Source organism: Periplaneta americana, chromosome 2 (genome assembly GCF_040183065.1).
Source record: "Periplaneta americana isolate PAMFEO1 chromosome 2, P.americana_PAMFEO1_priV1, whole genome shotgun sequence".
NCBI lineage: Eukaryota > Metazoa > Arthropoda > Insecta > Blattodea > Blattidae > Periplaneta > Periplaneta americana.
The window spans coordinates 64,763,345-64,787,809 of NC_091118.1; the positions used below are offsets into that span (position 1 = coordinate 64,763,345).

The following is a 24,465-nucleotide window of genomic DNA, read 5'->3' on the forward strand; positions in this document are numbered from 1 at the left end:
ACTTCTTTCTAACAATCTAATTTTGTCCAGTTTCTCTTCTGTTAAAACTACCCTTCTCATGTTGCTTTTTGTCTACCCTCAAACTAGTAGTGCAAAAGTTCTGAGGTCTAGTTATCATTGACTTGCTTCGGACATAAATTGGTAAATTTTCTTATAAACTGAAATCTAGAATGAGAAAATTTACCAATTTATTTTCTTATAAACTGAAATCTAGAATGAGAAAATTTACCAATTTATGTTCCTCTTAAGATATGATCTGTACTTAGCAAAAGTATTCACAAATACTTAACACCATCTGTTTCACACTGTACTTCATGTTTTAAAGTCTACCTCAACCTCAGATAAGCTGGACTGCGATTAGAATAGCTAATTGCCCAAGTACCAGGTATTGTAGTGTTGTTCAGCTTTAGTCTGATCGCCTCTGTACTGGGAACTGTGGATGGACTTCCCCCAAAATGGAGTTCATACGGGATTAGGGATGCTTGAAATTGGTAGTGTTGGAGAAATTTTATTATCCTGCAGGTGGCAAAGAACTCTGCATATAGTCATAAAGGAAATTATATTGAAATTCAAAGGAACCATATTATACAGGTAATGCTTGAATATCTGTGACAATGACAGGGACATGATCTTTGTTAAAACAACGGTTAATGTAGTAATCTTGTTAAAATGAGCTATTTCATAGGTTAAATGAGATGAGCTATTTCATAGGTTGAATGAGATGTACTTGTAGATACAAAACAAAGTTTTTTAAGAAAGCTCTGCTATTTAGTCATTTCTACTATACTGTGATTTTTAATTACGGTATTAATGTATTGAGCTGGGTGCAATAAGAGTGTTAGCCTGTTAATGCTGTTATTGCGTAGATAGCTAGCTGTTCATAAATATTATGCATTATGTTGTTAAACAATGCTGAGTTCTTAGCAGTGAAGCCATCAACTCTATTGCTCTCCAATATAGGAGAATCTTACGCTTGCTTACTTATGATTTTTAGAGAACCTGGAAGTTCATTGCCATCCTCACATAAGCCCGCCATCGGTCCCTATCCTGAGCAAGATTAATCCAGTCTACCATCATATCCCACCTCCCTCAATTCCAGTTTAATATTTTCCTCCATCTACATCTCGGCCTCCCCAAAGGTAGGAGAATCTTATACATTATAAAATTTCTAATTTTATTAATATATAACCACTTAATATAAGATTAATTATTAGCAAATGTAAAGTTTTGTTTTGAAACTATTTTAAAATTCTTTTCTAATTTTTCTCAAATGCAATTTTTTACATTAACACTATTATTGCACCGAGCTCCTCAGTTGATGTTAGAAAAACATGTCTGCATATAAAATAGTGCTTAATAGGAAATTAAAGAATGTAAATACTGTATAAGATTCAGTGAGTAAAGTCCATAAACAGTAATACAAATTGTTACAAGTTTCATTTGAAAATGTTTTTCTAGAGTTCATGAAGCTCGTACATTGTTTAAAAAAAATACATGTTATCTAATTAGAAGGTCGAAAGTCATATAAAAACTCACACATATTAAAACCTGCTGAAAAATTTAAAAAGTAAGTACAGTAAATGGTGTGGTTCAGAACTTTAAATACAGTGTGCATTCCTTTAAAAAAAAAGTCTGTTGGTGACTTAAAAATGGCGGAATAGATAATGAGTGATAACATTATCAGAAAGAGGGAGCATTTAATTTTTTTCTCATGGGGGGGAAAAAACATTTTTTGCCAAAATCTATCAAATTTTAGTCATTCCCCTTAAACTGTAATGCAGATATTTTGCTCCAAGATAAGAATTGACTGTACATTAAAGGTGAAGGTGCAACCTAGAATCGAATAGACACATGATAGCAGAGAATGTGGTTACATGCTTAATATTGATCTCACCATTAGGAGCTGAGATGAGTAAGGTAAAAGCTTTTAGATTTATTATTGTAACATATATAAAGATGTATATCTACAGAATAATTTACTTGCAGTTCCTGGTGGTTCGATAGCTCAGGATGGAGACAAACCCTGCAAAACCAATGCCTGCGTGTTTGAGGCACCTGAGGACATGGACTCGATGCACAACTACGAGCAGGTGAGTGGATTTTTACTTTGCCGTTGTGTATGCTTCATAGACTTGCAGTATCACGATCATATGATGTTTACTATCTGTGCTTGATGTAATACATGATAGCATTTCTTCCTTGGATGTCTGATGATTGATCTAAGATACATGTTTTGTTTAAGCTTGTTACTCTATAATATTTTTGTCTAAAACTTTCAGTTTTGCATCTGAAACCTATTCTGATTTCACATATACTATATATATATATATATATATATATATATATATATATATATATATATATATATATATATATATATATATATGCAAATGTTACAAATCGTTTTTCATCATATCAAAGACTGAAATACAGGGTCTTTCATAAGTAACGAGTCTATCGAAAAATTAACTATTTTGGATAAATTTTTTAAATGATTTTCATCCTCATGAGACAACCCTTTCTGGTGCCGTACAGTCAATTTGAAAACAAACACCCCCTTCCCCTGCCACCAGAGCTATCAAACGAAATGATGGTTAGTGTTTTAAACCTTTGTTAAAACACATAAATGTAAAAATTTTCAATTTTTGAAAAATTATGGTGTAAAATTTTCAAAATGTCTTCAGTTCTGCTGCATGCACAAATGTAAGTGGCGTATCAACTCTACTTGGACTCTGGTGAGCATGTTAGGCATAACCATTTGTAACATATGTTCAATTCGTTCCACTAATTCAGAAATGGTGCATGGCTTAGTCGCATAGACACGATCCTTGATGTTCCCCAGAAAAAGAAGTCCAGGGGAGTCAAATCAGTTGATCGCAGAGGCTAATGGTTTGGGCCTGTGTGACTGATCCACCTGCCTGGAAACACTTCGTCTATGGAATAAACGCTTAATTTGAGCGACTCTGTTTCCAAGTTCAAATCAGGCAGCAATTTTTCTCTTTTGCAATAGGCCAAACAATAAGCTGCTGCATGGTATTATATTATTCCAGTCTCACAACAATATGTATAGGCATGGCTGTGTGCCATTATCTTTGGCATATAGAAGGCTATGCTCCAGGTCATTTTAAGTTGGCATCGAATGCACATCACACATGGATAAGTAGCTTCCTCTAGTGGTGGGAGGAGGGGGTGTTTGTTTTCAAATTGACTGTACGGCATTGGGAAGGGTTCTTTCTCGTGAAGATGAACATTATTTTAAAAAATTATCCAAAATAGTTTATTTCTCGATAGACTTGTTACTTGTAACAGACTCTGTATATGGAAATAATGCAAAACGTTACTGCCACATTTGGGTGGAAACTCTCTAGAGGATTGTTTCCGATGTTTGATGGTGAATTGTGACTCTGATTTTGGCGCTGCTATTTGCATGACAAGGTTAGTTTTCTGACTGAGCAACAAGGGAATTGATATCACATATACGTAAGTGGCACAAGAGTGTAGCTGCAATGATGCCTAAGAAAATCACGCTGTTTCGGGAAGGCTACATCACTGTCGTTTATGATACAAACTACAGTTATTCTCAATTATTCTGTAAATATAAAAGAGTGCAAGAGGTGGAATTTTACAGTATTAAACAAGGAATTAGCTGTGTGCTAAATAATGAGGGATTGGCCACATGGGACTGATTTCCAAAAGGAAAGAAACAGGCAAACCCAGACCTGCGATAAACTGAACTCCAGACATTGTGAGGACAGTGAAGTTCCTGGTCTCTGGCAGTAACCCAGCCACACAAAGAATCATTGCATGTAAATTGGGAATATTCTTAAGAAAACAGTAAAAACCTTGGATTTGAACTTGGAAAAACGTCACAAGAGTAGTGTACACAAATTGTTGCCTAGACACATTGCAGAGCATCGCATAAACTGAGGAAGCTATGAGAATAACCTGGCAGGAGAAAGATGGAAATTTTTATTCACCTTAGATGAGGCGTATGTCTATCTTAATCACTGCAACAAACCCTGCATGATTTACTACTGTTTAAGAAGTGGGAAGAAAAAAAAAAAAGAGCCCAAAAATAGTACTCTGAATGCAAGGGAACTTTTGCCAAGAAATTTATTATTACTGCTTGATTCAGTTATATAGTAAAATACCAGTATAACAAATTCTAGGGACATCTGAAATTATTTTGTTACAATAAATTTTATTATATCGAAATACAGTAGAGCATCGATTATCAGAATACCAATCAACGGAAAAACATAAGTTAACCGAATGCGTTTCAGTTGGCAAATTCAAATTTGCGTGAAGTTTTGCTAGAGCTGTTTGCGAGATTTAGTGGCAAAAAAAAGTCTCAGCTCTGAAGCAAAAAAAAAAAAAAAAAAAAAAAAAAAAAAAAAAAAAAGAAGGACTTCTTAATGACCATTTTGAATTTGTCAAACTAGGCTAGTCAGTTCTCTGTGTTATTTGTAAGACTTGTGCAGTGTTTCTTTTTTTCATACTGCTCCTATGACACCGGTACAATTTGTTTTCGTAAATGATCAGTTATCTGAATACCCCCTGTCCCCAATTGTTTCAGATAATCTTTGCTCTACTGTACATTATTTTTCTAAAATAAATGGCATGGTTCCTCATTTACCTATGCTTACATCATAAATTTCGCATATTTTCTCTATAGGTTTGATAATTATCCTCAAATAAAATAAAAGGCTGAACTTGCATTTGAAAACAAAAAGTTTAAAGAAAAGAAAGAAAAGTACAAAATTTCAATTTTTATGAATAAAAAGTGCTTTTGTTGCAACCATAGAACTGTTCACATGCCACTACTTTTCGGGTTGTACTGTTCGTTTACACATTGTAGTATGAGAGTTGTGCAGTATTTTGTACTGCAATCCTGCAGAAGTAGCAATGTGTGGCTATACCTTTATCTATTATCACTGTATTGTATTCTCTAGATTCGCTGAAGTTTACAAGAAATAATTTAACTATGGCCATTATCAAACAATTCACACTCCTGATTTTGTAAATGTTTCTTTTGAAAGTGATATTTTATATCTTACTATTGACAGGTGTTCATCAAACTTATGCGCCGATATAAATACCTTGAGAAGATGTTTGAAGATGAGATGAAGAAAATCCTCATCTTCATTAAAGGTTTCACTGAGTTGGAACGAATCAAGTTGGCTCGTATGACAGCACTGTGGATCTCCAATGGCTCAGTGCCGCCAACTGTGCTGCTCGTACTTATTAATGTAAGTAACACAAATTGAATACTGTAGACCTTTAGAGTTTCATGGGATTCAAATTATTACATTTCACAATATAATTTTTGCCATTTTATTAATTCTATGTTTTTTTTTTTTTTTTCATTCTTTACCAAAATACTCGCCTTTTGTTAGATTAGCTTGAAAGGACCATTCACCTGAAGTCTGTGTTGTTTTTATGTTTACTTAAGTTTTCGATCTGTAGACAAAGTTCATTTAGAACTGAAGCACCTCTTACAAAAATAACTTTGTTACTTGAATTACATTTTAATGGGGACATCTTATGCGTTCCATGCTGTGCAACATGTTGTAGGGCTATATTATGTCATATGCTACAGTTGATTATACTTTCCCGCTTGTTGGTTTTGTGTGCTTGTCAAATTATATATACAATTATTTTGTATAACCTAGTATAATTTAATATAATTCAGTATTTTCTTACCTCATAATTTAATTTAATTTACAATAAATAATAGCATAAACCTGTATAATACTGAGCGATTCCTCTTAAGAGGTGGGTGGGGAAATCTGCAATATGCAGAATATGAACGAGGTGCACAAAAAAAAAAAAATTGGAACTTTGTCGAAGGTGAATGTTGCCCTCTTTAATCATAAGTATATAAGTACCGTACACTAAAAACAGAATGGATATGCAGCCAACAATGTGTTTTTTAGTTGTAGAGAGATGAAGTGCAATGTTTGATAGGTTCATGTGATTTTGAAAATTTGAAGTTAGAACGTGGTTTTAATAATTAGTCTCTAGAGTATATTAAAAACATTATTCACGAAATGGATTTCACTATGGCATTCTGGATAATAAACATCACAGTTTATCGAGAGTTTACTGCAGGCGTAAACTTTGGAAACTCCAACTATTGCATATAAACTAAGGCATCTAAGCTATCATAGCTCGCTGTCGAAGTTGCATATGTTTTTATTAATTTTTCTTTTCCCTCTTCCGAAATGAAACAGTAGCCAGCAATTCCTTATTTGAAGTAGATACTTTTGCTTAATAGCACAATTTAATTAGTTCTATTTTTTAAGATTTAAATCATATATTCAGAATATTTCGGCACCTGAATGAAGATAAAAAGCTTTCCCTGATTTTACATATAGGAACACAACAAAAATTTGGCATTTTGAGTTGTTTTTAAGAGTATTTAATATACTAATACACTATGTATATCCTCAAAGTTTATATACCGAAAAACAAATGCACAAGCAAAACACATCCCTCAAAGTACATGTGCACTATCTGTTGGTGCTAGTTCAGGATATCCATATTATTTCTTGGCAAGGAGCGTTTAGTTCTAGAGATGGATGGTAAAGGGAAACGTAAAATGTAGATTGCTACATAATTGAATTTTGGACTCTGTTTTGTAAGAAACTTTAATTCTCATATCCTTGATAAAAGTAAATTACTCAGTTTCATAATGGCAATCTATATTAGTAGTAAACACAGACTTCATTGAAAATACACTGATAAGATAATATATTGTATTTTTTTCGTTCTATTTTTTTCAAGTTTACAGGCTGACTTCCTCAAACTCAATTTTGGATATAGTAAGTGAAAATTGTTTATAAGGACTCTATAATATTATGCTAAAGGATTCTTCGTTTTTAACAAACTCATTTCAACACTGATATGCTTCAAAGTTTCTCAATTTAGTATTTTACAGTAAAGGAACATTCATTTTGCTTGCAGGAACATCTTGTGAAAGACAACTTGGCTTTGGACTTCTTGATGGAGGTGTTCGTCACCTGGAAGCAAGAAAAGGGCCTTGCAAGTCTGATGACTGCCCTGAAGAGGGGTGGCATCGAGAGTAGACTGATGGAGTTTGTTCCTTTGAACAAGCGGACTGAGGAGCACTTCCGAGCAGCATTTGAGGATAAAGGACTGGCTGACATTGTTAAACTGCACAAAGCACAGGTAACACACTTGGATTTCACACAACTGCATTATATTTACCACAATCTATCTTATTTTATTAGACTAGAAAATATTGTCGATTTAATTCTACTCTTCCTATAATTTGTTTGTTCACATTTTGTGTTCGTAATTGTGGAACAGATTTTTTAACTTTTAAACATTCTTTTATTGAACACAAATATGTGTAATGTGAAATAGGACAAGTATAATGCAAATATTTCATAGTTCAAATGGATTAATGTTCAACACTTAAATAAAACTATAAATTTTTAATTTCGAGAAAATGTATTTCAGGGTCTTCTTTAAAAGACTTATAATTGCCAGAATTTTTCTTGGTATATATAGCAGGTATGATTTATTATTTGATACATTGTAGACAGAATGTATTGAAAAAAAAGTGGGCAAAACTTCAGTTACGGATTCCTTATATGTAAAGAAGAAAAAATTGTTATGTCAATATGGATTCGGAAATTCTTGGTTTCTGAGTAGGGTTTGCATAGTGCATTCTAACATGTTTGATTGGTAGAATTATTATGATGCATTCTGTTTACATTTTCTTAGATGAACCATTGAAAATGTTGACCTCTCGCCTGAATTCAGGCTGCATCTTATCGAGATCTGAACATGCTTGGCCTCCACACTCACCAGATCTCAACCCATTGCACCTCTTCCTGTGGGGGCACTTTTTTTTCTCTCAGAAGAGGTCTGCAGGCAAACACTGCAGCCTTAGGCTTATGTTGGAATTATTGTTGAAATCCATTAAGGATCGCTCTTCAAGCGTGTCATTCACTGCATGGTGTAATCGTATCGATTTAGCCACAGCATCCAGTCCTGACTGGAGACCTGATCCTTCACCTTCCTGTGACGTTGTTCTGCAGCCTCCTCAAATCGATTCATGTGCCTGAATCTGCTGCATCTTTAACCAGAAGAACATATCGTAGTCAATTCCATGACTCACCAAGGCGCCATCTATTCGAGGAAGCTACACTATCCCGGTCGCCCACAGTCTGCTGCTGCTGTGACTCTGCAATATGTGCAGCTCCCACAGACAGATTCCGCCTATAGGCAGATCCTGGAACCACGTCTGCCATGTCCTCTTAGTCGTCCTGTAAACTATTAAGATGATTAATGGAATGATACTAATGAAAGCGAATTGAGTCCGAGGTCCATTGCCAAAAGTTACCCAGCAATTCTGCTTCGAGTGGTTGAGAAAAACCTCAGAAAAAACTCGAATCAGGTAACTTGTCCCAACCAGGATTTGAACTCTGGTCAGATCATTTCATGGCCAAGAAGACTGTTACTCCACAGTGGTGGACATGGGGACACTTAAAGTTGTTGATGTATTCAACTTCTGTGGGTAATGAAGGAACTCTCTGTCAGCCGTTTTTGAAAGGCTGTGACACAATAAGAGCTATGCCAGGAATTTGGGAGCATGTTCGGATCTCGAGGCAAACTGTGGCCTGTATTCGAACAGGAAGTGGACATTTTGAAAGGTTCATCTAAGAAAATGTAAACAGAAAGCATAAAAATAATTCCAGTAAACAAATATACTAGAGTGCATTTTGATTATACTTGCAAGCCCTACTCAGATACCAAGCATTTCCGGACCCATGTTGATATAACCATTTTTTTTCTATACATATGAGAAATTCATACCTGAAGTTTTACCCACCTTTTTCGATTCACCCTATGTAGATCGCACTTTTTCAGTAATCTGTTTAAAGCAGGCCTGCACGAACAGGGCTCGCACGCGCTCCTTCGGAGCGGGAGAGCGGTGTTTACCGCTCACCAAAACCGAGAGGAAGACGCATCAGAATGACATAGACTTGCTGTAGGTAGAGGAAAGGGAAACGACAACTCAGTTATCTAGTGGAGTGCAGTGTGTAGGCCTATTCTCAGTAACCGTTTCACGTTGCTTACCTACTGCTACAGTACAGTATGGAGGAATCTAAAAGATGGAACATAACATTTAACGATTTACAGCTCGAACTTATTGATCTTCAATGTGACCTAAGGGCTAAAGATCGTTTGAATAATACTACTAGCCTGGTTGAGTTTTACAAGACTAAACATTAGCAATAATAACTACGACTACACAGGCTGGCTGTGAAAATGATTGCTATGTTTGGCTCAACATTTATATTATTTGTGAGCAACTGTTTTCTATAATCAACTTTAATAAAGGCAGACATCAAACATCTGTAACTGATGTTTCATTATGATCAGTAGGCTACAATTCCTTTCAGCTACCAGCAGCGTAAAACCTCGTTTTATTGTACTGATAAATAAAAATATAACAAAATGATATTGTACATTTAAGTAGCTATAGAATTTCTATTACTGCTGTAAAATAAATATTTCTTTATTAATTAATAATAGTCCAAGATAGTTCTGCAAACACTGAATGGGAATTCATCTCATAAGCACTCGTAATAGTACTTTCTTTTGTGTATATTTTGTACGAGATCACCCCTTCTTCCAGTCCACCCTTATACAGAGCGCAGCTAATATCTGCATTCCGCTCATGAGCTGTGAGCCGGCTCGGAGAGCGCAAACCTTGTGCAGGCCTGGTTTAAAGTATAACCTATAATGTAACAGTAATTTATGTTACAAGAAATTAAAGTAGGATTTTATTCATTATTGGTGTATTTATCACCTGAGGCACAAATTGAAGATGATAATTTCCACGAGTGTATGAAAACTGTTTACTCTTGTGTGGCATACAATAATTTATCCAATATGACGTTTAATAATATGCATTAAATGTAAATATAGCAACAGGATATTTTATTAGAAAATACTGGATAAACACCTTTGTGGTACTAATCTGTTTATGGAGCTGGTACACAGTAACCAATTACAATACATTTGTTCGTTTTATTTGGAATTAAATTATTCTTAGCATTTTAAAGATATTGTACAATTTTTTCCCAAAGGAAACCAAGAAGCCTGAAAAACATTTTCAATTTTTGCAAAAGCTAGTTAATAATGGGATGTTACAGAAATCTAGATTAAAAAAGTTATATTTATGTTTAAAAATTGTGTGCGTGTGTGGGCACGCGCTCTGTTGATGTATTTACTATGAAGAGCATAATTTGCAGCAGAATTTTAAGAGTTTGTCATACTATACTTGTAACATATTTGTATAAGGAGTTCAACATGGCTCAACCTTGACTGGGTATTGAACTTATTTTTCATTATCCTGAGGTAAACAGCCAAGACAAAAGAGCATGGCCATAGTACCAGATGGTGAATGTTACAGCCACCTTCTGGGTCTCCTAACCATGTTACAATCTTCTGTCAAAGGAAAGATATTTGAATTTTGTTCGAGTGTTTACATATTTCTCTTAAATGAAATGTTGTATTGTCAATTGAAATTCCGTTAATTTCCGCGAAAATAAGTAACTATTTCAATGGACATATTGTCCTATTTATTGGGATCGTGTAATTACTAATGCTTCCAAATGTAGTTACTTATTCTATAGTTCACTTAATCAGCATAACACAAAAACTTTCCCTTACATACTTATGGCTTTTAAGGAACCTGGAGGTTCATTACCGCCCTCACATAAACCCGCCATCGATCCCTATCCTGTGCAAGATTAATCAAGTCTCTATCATCATATCTCACCTCCCTAAAATTCATCTTAATGTTATTCTCCCATCTACGTCTCGACCTCCCCAAAAGTCTTTTTCCCTCCGGCCTCCCAATAAGCACTCTAGATTCGCCCATACGTGCTACATGCCCTGCCCATGATATCGCACTATCTACCCTTAAGTACTAAATACGATATCCTGTTACTGATAAATTCGACCTTTTTTCTGCTGATTTTATTCTTTTATGAACAAAGACTCCTGTTCCTAATTGGTGATTATTATTATTTCCTTCCCCATAATACAACAAGTAATCTCCTATTTGTGATATGCCATTCCCATCTAACCTAACCTCTTGTACTCCCACGAAGTCTATTCTATTTCTAGCTAGTTCTTTTGCTACTAATGTTACTCCTCCTGTTCTATAAAGACTAGTTACGTTCCAAGTGCCAAATCTCATAACCTTATTCTTTTGCTGTGGTCGTGCCAGAGAATCAGTCCCATTCCGAGGCTTATTGTATGGTTTCGTAACAAGCTTTTTTTTTTACGGTGATGGGTTGTTAGCACTTCTCCCAACCTCCATGCTGGAGGACCACCCTTCATTGGCTGTCCACGACTGCTCAATATATTCGTGGCTACCCTCCATATCTGAAGGCCGTCTCCTCTGTCTGCAACTTGAGGACGCGCCATGCCTTGATAGGGACCCACAATACATGAACAAAAACTTTCCCTAGTGTTGCAAATTTTCTCAATTCCTTTTCTCTTCTACTACTTCTACTACCATCACCACTACCATCACTACTACCACTACTAGTAGTACTACTACCATGACCACGACTACCACTACTACTATTACTATTCTAGGAACACATCTGCAGATGAATGAAAATGACTGCTCTAGCTGTTCTGATAATGATCAACCTGCCCTGCAACTGTTTCGTACAGCACAGTTTTTGTAGTATCAAACCCGAGTTGACTTTTTTTAGGAACTACCAGCAGACCGATCTGTGACTAGGTATCCTTCTTGATTATGAGCTGTTTTCTGTGTTGTGACAGGCAAACCAAGAGGCGAAACGTGACCTGCAAGTGCAGTTGGAGGAGCAGCTCTCTGAAGGTCGTGCTATCAAGGACATTGTGTCCGACGTAAAGGAGATTGCTAACAAGAATAGCATTGCAGAACATGAAGTGGTGGCCCTGGTGAGTAAGTCTCCATGATGTCTTGAGAGGCATAATATTAAGCATTTATCTACAAAGAGAGGGTACTCTTTTATGATCATCAGTTTTGATTATACTGATTTGGAAGTTGTGTAACAAATGCAACAATGCCAGTTTCTGTAACACTCAAAGGTCACTAAGTGACTGGCAGTGAGAGATGTGGTCTAGCTAGCGCCTTTTTATGTAATTCATCTAGCTCTAATTTCTGGTTGGTAACTGCACTTTCTCAGTGCATAGACATAAGAGTGATAGGCTGATAGCTGATAGTGGAGTGACTTAACTTAGAGATTATTTATTTTTTCTTCTTTCTTTTTGCCTGTATGATTATCACTATTTTTATTGACGTGTTTTTTGCATGTTTAAGATAACATAAGTAAAATATTGCTTATTTCTTTAAGTGAAAATGAACTACCCTTTACAGTGAAATGCCAGTATAACAAACTTGAGGAGGTACTGTAATTCTTTTCGTTACAGTGAAATTTCGTTAAACCGAAAATTAATTAAATTTGCCTATAAATTGTGTCCCACATTATAAAGTAACAGATACTGTACCTGGGTTAGGTTTTACTGTATATCCACATTATATTGGAACTTCAGTAAGAATCGGTACCATAATGCATATTCAACAACTGAATAATTATTGCATATTTTACAATATTTATCATTCATCATGACCTTGTTAGGACCCAAAATTAAATTTGTCAGAGCAAAAAGTACATTGAACAGGGTTATATAGGTTAGGTGTTGTTACTTTTACAGCCATCTTGTCAAATCGATTTCTCGAAATATTACGATCTACGAAATTGGGTTCTGAATTGATCACTACCTTCGAAAGTTCGATTTTATTAAACAGTTTCATTTAAATATAAATTCAAACCACAACAATTGCATCAATGGAAGTGCATTCAGAAACTGAAACCAAAGGTGGCTGATGCCTAGCGATAACTCGTTTATTTTATTTTCTTTCGAATTTATTTTAATTAATTTTTAACTGCTTATTAGGCCTAATTTCGTTAAAATAACATTTTTTTTTGTAGTGGGATGAATTATTATTATGTTAAACTGAATAGTTCGTTAATTATGCATTCTTTAAACTGAACATTTTTAACGTGTAAATTTATAGTAAAATGGCTGGGACTAAAAAATTATTTCGTTATTCTCAAAAATTCGTAATTGCGGCATTTTACTGTACCTTCAATACACCAATGTTCAATTTGATTATTTAATATTACTTTTTATGCATTTTCTCAGGAACTATAAAGAATAGAAGGATGAAATTTTAAGCACTTGTTGATAATACATTAATAAAATGGACGCACATTGAGTAGTGTATGTCTGTTAGTTTGATCAGAAGCATATGTTTTAGATAAAAAGTAATAAAATAAAATAAACTTTATATAAATCTGCGTCAGTTTGCTTAGGAACCTTATTTCTTTACCCTGTAAACATTTCAGTACGAAATCTAGAGTAGTTCCTGAGGTAATGGGTCATTAATTAAGTAAATGTAACATTGGCGATATAGGGCAGTTAATCTCCCCTTAAAGCAGTGCCTTATTGTGAGCTATACTGCCATTTAGATTATATTGATGAGTCCAACTTTTACATGTCTTCCTGCAGTTTGTAGTGTATTCATGTTAATAATTAGCTCATAGCCATAGCTCATTCTTTTATTGCTCCTATTAAATTATATTTGTAACTTAGCATTTCTCTTGGGTGAAGATACATTGCTTTCATATCTTTTCTAATGTTTATGTTGTTATAAGTGTCTTATTAAATATTTTTTATGTTGGCTGCTGACAGTGGAAACTGATTTGCCATATTAGTTATCCATACTTTTTTTGCAGCCTAGATAATTGCATGTGTCATAGTACCAGACTGGACCTGCACCTTTCTGGATCTCCTAATCATGCTACAGAGTAAAACATGTTTGTATTTTGAATTTGTTTTGTCTCCATTCTTATCCCACTGTTGTGACATTGACGTCATCTCATTGTTTCTGAATTGCGTCTTTAGTTCAAAGAAGGCACTAAATAAATTAAAATTATGAAGGTTACTTTTTACTTCACCTTTTTATTTTTTTAGCATTTCAGTTTGCACAATGTATAAATACATATTTCAGGAACAAAATGATATTTTTATACATAATTCTTTCCTCTTTCATCTTTGTGCCACCTCAAGGGTGTCTTAGTTTTCAGTTTGCGTTTGTTTGGTTTACTAAATAGATGATTATCAGACAGTGCCAAAGCACTAGATAGACTGAGCATAAGGCAAGAAGTAGACATGCCAATATCGTTACTTTGTATTTAACCCAATCGTCTTGTTTGACGAGCTATGGTCGCACAAGATTACCGCAGCAAAATATCTTAGTAAGACATTTTAGTCAGTAAGCACATACTTTCGACACAGTCTCTGATAAATTCTGCATCAAAAATCTTGCATAGCTATTTTTTTTTTTTTTTTACAGCATACTGCACATTCATCCCCAAATTGGACATTTAAATCTGAGCATAGGGAATTTCAGTAATTTAAATACGAGTCCATTGGGTTAAGGGGAATTTCTTATCGCATGCAAAATAATGATAAAAATAGCCTATCTTGAAGTAGTCATAAATATAATACTATTTATCAGAGCTCGTACTGGTACAATAGTGGGGGAGGGGATCAGAAACAAATGTCTCACCCAAAAGTGGGTCATGCCTTGAAAAGTTTGAGAACCACTGCACTATAGACTCAAGCCAAATGACTTAACCCCCACTCCAGTTGGACTGGTAGTAATACTTTGTTTCTGCGCACTTTGAAACATTTGTCAGGCTATAATACTACTACTACCCTTCCTCTTTCTCTAGGAACACATCTGCAGATGAATCACTGTGTGGCAACGTTGCATCTCTCGCTACCAACATTATGCAAAGCTGTCAGATGCAAGATTAAAACGGTCTGGGTATAGTTATCCGAAAAAAATTCATTCCAGTCACGCAATGACCACAAAAGAAATTCTCTCTCGTACTGACTCATGAGTAAGCTTTAACTTCAACGAGGACTCTTGTGTTTGTTCCTGTGTTACCTTAATTGTCATCTCAGTCTTTGATAAGGGAAACTTAGACCATAGCTGCAAGAGTAAGTGCCAATGGATGCATTGTATGTAGTTGTAGTTTTATGAATACTAATTGTAGAATTGTGTATTTCAGGTTTGGACCACTGTAATGTCTCAGGTAGAATGGAACAAGAAAGAGGAGCTTGTGGCTGAACAAGCACTGAAGCATTTAAAACAGTACACACCCCTCTTCGAGGCATTCACCACGACAGCCCGCTCAGAGCTCGCACTCATGCTGAAGATCCAAGAGTTCTGTTATGGCAATATGAACTTCATGAAAGTGTTTCAGAAGATCATCTTGCTCTTCTACAAGAGTAAGTATGGGAAAACCATTGTATGTGCAGATGTTGATTTTGTATTATTAAGTAGGTATATTATGGTGACTTGAAAACATTACTACTACTACTACTACTACTACTACTACTACTACTACTACTATTAATTTAATTTATAAATTCCTCAACTTGGTGAGGTTGCCAAAGACAAAGAATGTTAAACAGTAACATTTAAGGTGTGACATTAAAAATATTTTACAAGAAATTTGTTTACAATAAACTGAAATTTACACTAGATAATATTTTACAATAATGAAAATTTGCAGTAAAATAAAAAAAAAACTTTATCATCATCTTTGTTGCTATGCTAGCATCAATTGCAGGGAAGTATTCCATGGAAATCTTCGAGAAAACTAAGATTTATGGGTTTTAGAGGGAGAGACGCAGTAACCAGCAAAATCTGTTTAAGCAACACAATTTTAGAAAGAGTAAATGTTTTTAAGTGCCTTGGCTTTAAACTTTTTTTTTTTTTTTTTTTTGGAAGAACTAAACATATTGGCAAAAATCTACAATTTCAGCGGATGTTTGGGCATAATTCATACAGTCTTCAAACCATCTTTAGTATAGAAACCTGTCAGGGGGGATCGGAGAAGAAATTAAGATATGCTGGAAAATCTGAAAGTGATGCCAGAAAAATTGACAGAACCATCTTAATAGGATATCTAGAACATGAATCCCTAAAGCCATCATGCAATATCACCCACGTGGCAAAAGGAACTCTGGGTTTGCCAAGGAAGAGATGGTTTGAGAACATCAGTGTTTCATTCAGACAATAACAGTTCTTCGTGGAAGAGTGGTGGTGGTGGTGGTGGTGGTGGTGGTGGTGGTGGTGGTGGTGGTGGTGGTGGTGGTGGTGGTGGTGGTGGTGGTGATGATTATTATTATTATTATTATTATTATTATTATTATTATTGCTGCTGCTGCTGCTGCTGCTGTTGCCTTGATGTAGTTGGCAGTTATTTCATTGTTGGCGCATATAAGCTACTTTAGTTTACCTGTTAGCTGTTGGTTGAAGGCAAGTTTAACTTTTAAAAATATAATTTTCTGCGGGTTTCTTAAAAGCCATTTGTAAGTAAGTTTTGTAAGTAATTAAAAATTAATGACTATCTTGATTTAAGTCATATAGAAGTTGTCTCTAAATTAAACTGACATTGGTAATATTAGTATGAGCTACGTAAATTAAATTATTACAAAAACATTTTGGATAATGGGTGGAGTGGGTGTTTAACAAGGTTTACAGCATTTAAAATTGATGATTAATAACATCTTTTTCTTCTTGCTTATCGCACAAGATGATCAGAGGAATGGTGTGTTAAGTGTTTGAAACTTTTTGACAGAAATGTACACAATAACATTTACCTTAGAACTTTTAAAAATAGTTATAGATCTAGTACCTAGTTTCAAAGGAACTTTACCATGATAATACTTCATGTTTGAGATAAGTAAAAGGTACGGTTTAATGCAGTTTTGTAGTGTCGTGAGTGAGTTTTGTTCTATGTACTTCATGTGTTTAGTTTTGTGAAGTTGCTTGGACACAGGACTTAATTGTAACATACTTTACAAAACATTAAAATATTTATTTTTACTAAATTGCAGCTGATGTGCTCTCAGAGGAAGTGATTCTGAAGTGGTACAAGGAGGGCCATTCCGTCAAGGGGAAGATGCTCTTTTTGGACCAGATGAAGAAATTTATTGAATGGTTACAGAATGCTGAAGAAGGTATGCAGCGTATCTTTAGATGAAACACTATATAGGTGAAACAGTGTCATCAAGTCAAAGTACATTACAAAGAATCTATATGAATGTATGTTCGAAGAAGTTCCTGAAAACTTCCATAAACATGTTTTTTCCACTAACACAGACATGGGAATAAGGGTGGGAAGGTAGATATAGATGATTAAGTTTACTCCTTTCACAATATTTTGAATGTAGCTGCTTGTGTTTACATCCACAGGTAACTGCATGAACTGACTTGTCTTTTGCTTAGGTGGTGTACAAAACTAATGCGGCATGCCATTAATTAAACATTTTAAATCAATTTAAATACGTAATACAGGCACTCATAGTGTCACTATAGTTTTGCTCTTATCTCATACATAATCACTTACGTGCTCTAGATGGCCTATATTGTTTGACCAGGACGAGTCTTATCTATGTTAAGACGAATACTGTTACTTTATAAATGTAAACCAGTTACGAGATGTTAGTCTGTTAGACGTGTATGAGCAGTATTTTTAATCAGATTCATTTTAAAATTTAAAAAATTGTTCGCAAGCATATTCTACATGGATCCAAAGATTGCCAGCATTTTAGCCACGAAATTACTTAAGTTAGGAGACTTTTCATTAGGCAATAATTCATAAAATTCCTTGCCTGTTTTACCTCACATTTGAGGAAGAATAATGTTCTCTATGACTTGGCTATGTGTTTTATAATACAATAAATTGATTGGACTGCATTTTCAACAAGAAGTGATTGTGGGTTTGCTTTTCTGTTAAATTATTTTTGTGTATCCTTGAAATTTTCTCACTATTTCAACCTGTACAACAAATTAAATTGAAATAACACATTGTTTTATCGCATGTGAGAACTATTTTATTAATATAAACTATTTTTTAACAACCCTATTTTAAACTCTTGCCTATAAGTTAATATTTGCCAAAATCCTGCTTATGTTCGAGATCAGAGTGCCATCTTATATTGTTTTATATGTACAGTGAAACCTGTTCAAATCGGAACCTGAATAATCCGGAATCCTGTCTATTTCGGAACAATTTATTGGTCCCGGCGAAATTTGTATGTATTATGTGTAATTTTTCCTGAATAAAACGGAAACTGTCGAACGCGGAATCGGAAACTGTCTGCTACTGTTCAAAACGGAAACAATATTTTGGACACACTATATTTTGTAACTATATTTTGAAACAGCGTGTAATTTCAAGAAATATACGAAATATGTAGGTCACTAAGATAAAAACAAGTTTTCTTTGCAAAATTCTAGAGCGTAGGAGGGTGTGTTGGCCTGTCGGTCATAAATTTTATTACCCTGTTGACTAGGCAGACGAGTCCCTTCAAAGATTTTCAATGCTTTACACCCGTATACTGTCGTAGCTAAACAGAGCGCAAGTGTAGTGATTTCCAGATAAAAAAAAAAAGTTGCATAAAATGTGGCGTTAACATTAAGTGATGAAGTAAAAAGTTATCGAGATAAAGGAAAATTAGAAACAAAGTCTATGTGAAACAATATTGAAGTACGTACAGTTGTGGAAAACTCAGGTGTGACACTTCAAAAAATAAAGATCATAATGAATGAGTGGCGTGCGGCCAATATTGGTGACACAAAAGGAACCAGAAAGCAACTGTTTATGTGAAAATAAATGAACTGTTGTGAGAGTGGGTTATTCATGACCTTTCAAAGAACAACCCAATTTCTGGATCTGTTCTGCAAAGCAAGCTATTGAACTGGGAAAGAAATTAAATAAACCAGAATTCAAGGCTTCTAATAGATGGCTCCTAGTCTAATTAATTAATAATGTGCAGTGATATGGAGTACAGTATTAGAGTATAGCGTTAGATATTAAATATAATGAGATTAGTAAACTTTAGTAATGTTTAATGATTAATGAGTGAGTTACGATAATATTTATACACAAAATGAGATTTTAATCAAGATGATTCACCAACGTAATAAGCGACAGAAAGCTGATTTAATGTGATGAGTGTTAAATGGAATATTTTGTACTTCTTGCAGTTTGGGACATGCCATTTTGTTTTTCATGTATATGAATGACAAAATAGGCCTATTCCATTTTAATGTCACACCTGAATAATACGGAAACCTGTCCACAACGGAAAAAAAATTAGGACCATGTCACTTCCTTCTTGAACAGGTTTCACTGTATTTTAACTGAAGAATTGCACTGTTTTTTCCTCTATTCATAATAACAAAATAGTCTTGTCACAGTGCTTCTTGGAAATTAAAAAGAAACCTATAATTTATTAGCCACATTCCACAACTTTACACACTCCTGGGGCCCATTTCACAATCCTAACAAATTACAAATTAACAATTTACAAAATCAGCTCAAGAAATTTACAAATAAACATTATTGGTTATACAATATCACCAACGATAACTAAGGAGCAGAGCTAAAGTCGCTGTATTTTTACCACTATTGATACATATGTTTATATTTTGTACTAAAATAGATTATTCTAAGTTTGCTGATTCATATTTCACCAACAGAAAATATAAAGTTTTGTTTTAATGTACAAATCAAATAATTATTTTAATCGTTTCATTTCCCTTTATCCTCTTATATTTGTTAATTCCGGATCCCAGTGCTCAACCTCACTTGAGGACGGATGATTTTAAATAAATCTTAGTAGTAAAAAAAATTAAAAGTATTTAAATTTTTATATATTGGCGACAATGGAGTTTCGTGTGATGTAATTGGTCGAGTATACCAATACGTCTATTACTTAATTGACCAAAATTAGTGCCAAATTCAGTCAAATAAGCAAATAACAGATTTGGTCCACGTACAAATATGCAATTGATAAAATAATTACAATGTCTATCACAAAATCATGTTCATTTTTTGTGTTGATCCATCAGTATTTATTAATGTTGCATCCATAACCTCACAAACATTAGTGATCCCAGCAGCAGCATAAAAATTCTGTGCTACAGTGAATAACAGTTTGGTGACCTGCTCGAATTTAACTCTTTAAAAAACATCAACTATCCTGTGGGCACTTTTGCAGACTGATACCTTAAAAATTCCGTGCTTATCTGCTAACGCATGGAACCGACAGCTAGTATACAACCAATGCAAAATAATACAGTTCTCGCTTTGAGGTTAGGGCATCACTTTTTAAGTGAGAGTATTTATTAAATACAGTCTTTGTATATAAATACTTATGCGATATTCTGAAGTATAGCACGGGACTCATTCGAAACCTTTCATTAAATTCATACAATGATATGAACGTGTTATTAATTCTTGGCTGGAAAATTTTATGTATACATCTTTGTTTGATTAGGTCTATATTCAATATCTTCGTCTGAGTCATTAGAATTACTTAATAACATCAAAACTGCTTTAGTTAATTCTTAATATTACCCAGTTACTCAAAAATTAATTTAATAAATATATCTTTATTGTATTTATTCAGAATTTGTTGCAGTGTCAAACTTTACACATCTCAGATCTATTGTAGAAAATGAGCTAACTTTACAAGTAAAGTTTACACGTTTGTAAAATTACCTTTCATTGTGAAACAGAATACTTATAAAGTGAGAAAATTTAATTTGTAAAGATTTGATTTCATTTATGAAGTTCAGTATTACAAATAAAGATTGTGGAACAGAAATTTACAATTTACAAAGATTGTAAACATTATGAAACAGACCCCTCATTAGAACGCTGTGACACCAGGTTCAGTCTTTGGTTATTGTACGTACACGCAGACAGCTAGAATATTTTGTGGAGGGAGAAATGAAGAGGTGGTGTAAACACAGGAACATATTGCCCATGCCTGCATTAACACATTTTCCTAGTTTCCATAAAGCTTCACTCTATTAAATGAAATGACTTTCTTAAATTAATGTTGGTATTAAATGTTGCAGAATCTGAATCTGGTGAGGATGATGACTAAATGGAGACTATATCACATTCACCAAGGTGAGTTGTAAGCTTGGAAGCAGGTGAGCAGCTGATCGCATCCCAGGCCTTATGCTGAAGTGCTGAATTCTTCTTTTGTGTTGCAGTAAATACCCAACATAATAAAAATTGCCTGTGGTGTCCATAGAGGAAATAAGTCAGCAGTATTCTGGAACATATTCTTCTGGTAGTGCATTTCGTGGATCGATGGGGGTGAAAAAAAAAAGAAAAGTAAAAAAAAAAATCCAGTACTTGGGACTCAACTGATGGACGACAGTTGAAAGAAAGAGTGAAATATTAAAAAAAAAATCTTTGTTTTTATGCTACTGCATTAAATGTATGAAATTGATCAAATTTCAGTAGTAGTATTACAGTGAAAAGCTACAACACAACGAGTGACAGGTATACTCACCTCTGACTCCTACTGGTGCCTTATTGATCCAAACTGAATCGCCGGCTGGTATCGTCTGACCCGACCCAAGGAGGGCTTAGCGAGCGAGTTATATACAAGTGTCCGAAATGGGGGGAAAGAAAATCTTTTGATTTCTTGTTGTCTTAGTAACTCCTACTTTAATAAAGGATCTGAGTCATGTTTTAGTAAATTTGTGATTTTAAAAAATGAAATATAATAATAATAAAAAAATAAACGTGTCAGAGATGAGAATACCAAAAATATTTAGCATTAAGTCATCATCCGTAGCTCGATACGCAAGTTCTTCTGTTCGTTCACAGCCTGATCCTTTGGTCTTCTGTTTTTTTATAATTGTGTTTATCAAGTGGCGTCGTAGTGTCAGAAGAGTTAGCACTGGTGTAAGATATTAGACATGTCGACCAGTGTTTTCAAATAAGCTGCCAAATAGATAAAAAAATCTTTTTGTAAATGAAATTTATTTTATCTACATGATTGAAAGTCTTTCCCTGTTACCTCACAACATTGAGAAATTATAGATTATATTATTATGTGAGTCTACCAGGTGCATAATTTACTGATGATATTGATGAGTGAAATTTGATGACCCCTGAAAGAGATGTGAAAGCATTTGGAATAACTGATCACGAAAACATGTAAAATCCACAAGCTTTGTACTTTTTATAGTGACAGTAAACTTGGGGTACGGCATTGGTTTCAGGGTTTTATGTGTACTCACATCTGTATGGGTAAATAAAAAACGATTGTTGAAAAGATGGTGCCTCTTTCTTGTCTTAAAATCCTTTGTCCAGTGAATTTATTATGCATAAACTCTTTCGTGTGTAAGTGCTATACTTGGCCGGCTATACATACCATTTTGAATGGGACAGTACCATTTTTTTTTTCTATGTCCTGACCATCCTGTCGTTTTAGTAAAAATATCACTTTTGTCCCATTCTTTTATAAAAACTTTTAAAATTACAGTGAAACTTCTCAATAGTGGACACCGCTGGGGAAAAATTAAATGTCCGTTATTGAGAAGTGTCCGCTATTTAGAAAATCGTTAGTATGTATACAGTACATTGAAATTTCTCACACATATTCAACACTATATTTTACAGTATAATACAGTAGACAGTGAGATTGTGAGATTGTTTACAATATTCTTCCAGAGAGAAATCGTACCAGTAAATGTTTTGTAAATGAAATAAACATCAGTCACTGTACCACTTCACCTTACACAAAGAAATCTAGAATTGCATTCTCAGTGTATGATTTTAAAATAACATCAAAATTTCACTAACCTGAGGTTTTCCCACTTTAAACTTTGTGACCAGCTCACGAACACTTAATTTCTCCTTCTCACTATGCTTTACAATATCCACTTTCTCTTTTAATGTGACTGTACTTCCGGACACTCAAACTAAGAAAGTACGGACTGCTCACGTACAGTATCACAACTAACAACTGTGCTGCTTACCTTCAATAAGTACAAGAATGTTCAAATGCACGATAATGATTGTTGCAAAGAATTCCGTTAGAGTTCCATTTAATTTACAACCGCCTTTTTCTTTTTTTTCTTTCGCACTGTCTGTTATTTGGAAGTTTTAATTGTTGTTGGCAGATACATTTCAGTGTCCACGGCCGTTATTGTGAATGTCCGCTATTTGGAAGAATTTTATCATAAGGGCCAATGTTATTTTGCAGGGGAATTTTAAAATGTCCGCTATTGTGAGGAGTCCGCTAAGGGAAGTTTCACTGTATATAGTTAAATATTGCTCAATCATAACCTAAAATCAATATTGCTTTATCTGATGGATTGGTGCACATTTTTTTAATGAGTGAAAAATTTCTGAATTTTGAGAATTATTTTTATTATGTAATGGAGTTTATTCTTTCTCTGCCAGAAAGTACAGCATGTATATGAAGAGTCCACACCTGTGGAGTAACGGTCAGCACATCTGGCTGTGAAACCAGGTGGCTCACGTTCGAATCCTGGTCAGGGCAAGTTACCTGGTTGAGGTTTTTTCCGGGGTTTTCCCCTCAACCCAATACGAGCAAATGCTGGGCAACTTTAGGTGCTGGACCCCGGACTCATTTCACCGGCATTATCACCTTCATTTCATTCAGACGCTAAATAACCTGGATGTTGATACAGCATCGCAAAATAACCCAATAAAATAAAAATGTACATGAAGAATATTTTATATTATGAATATTAAGATGGTCGAAGGAGAAATTCCAATTAAGTGTTGAAGGAATGAGAGCTATGCTAACTGTAAGCCAAAATTTTGACATGGAGTGAGAAAGGTCTTATGAGAAAATATTGAGACTGAAATTTGTTATATAAAGTAAGATCATCTGAAAAATACTCGTGGTATGATCCCCCCCCATTCATCAACCTAAAGTTTTTGTGTGTGTGTTCTGTCAAGATTAAGTGTTATAAGTTCAAGACTTTTATCTTACTTACAAATGTCCTTTAAGAAACCCATAGGTTCATTGCCGCCCTCACATAAGCCCGCCATCAGTCCCTATCCTGTGCAAGATTAATCCAGTCTCTATAATTATATCCCTCAAATTCATTTGAATATTATCCTCCCATCTACGTTTCTGAGATGAAGGTGTGTGTCTCAAGACTATTGATAGAATAGCTGCTTTGGAGTCTGACAATATAACTGCATTCTTAAGTTTATTGATGTGCCAAAGAAGATTCCTGAGACTTTCACTTATTGCAATTATTTCTCCATCAAAACTTGTTGTGCCATATCCAAGAGATCTATAAAGTGAGAAGAGACAGCACGTAACACCTGCACCGGCACCTTGTTCCCTGGAAATCAAGGATCTGTCGGTGTATAAATGAAGCCAGTTTTGTGGAGGCTACCGAATATTAATTGTTTAATTATTTCAGTGTTTACTTCTGATTTCAGTATTTCTTCAGTTAAATTTAGATTATACCACAGT

The 24,465-nt window shown here is 34.5% G+C and overlaps 1 protein-coding gene across 1 annotated transcript in view; it reads left to right on the forward strand.

Moving 5' to 3' along the window:
• kra (basic leucine zipper and W2 domain-containing protein kra) overlaps positions 1-22,278 on the forward strand; it is a 54,891-nt gene extending 32,613 nt beyond the window's left edge. The window contains exons 4-11 of the mRNA XM_069817894.1: positions 1,987-2,090; positions 5,067-5,249; positions 6,967-7,191; positions 11,842-11,982; positions 15,189-15,408; positions 17,026-17,148; positions 21,062-21,116; positions 21,203-22,278. Of these exons, the coding sequence (XP_069673995.1) occupies positions 1,987-2,090; positions 5,067-5,249; positions 6,967-7,191; positions 11,842-11,982; positions 15,189-15,408; positions 17,026-17,148; positions 21,062-21,090 (1,025 nt within the window). The 3' untranslated portion in view covers positions 21,091-21,116; positions 21,203-22,278. The remainder of the gene's footprint in view (positions 1-1,986; positions 2,091-5,066; positions 5,250-6,966; positions 7,192-11,841; positions 11,983-15,188; positions 15,409-17,025; positions 17,149-21,061; positions 21,117-21,202) is intronic.
• Positions 22,279-24,465: the final 2,187 nt, after the last annotated feature.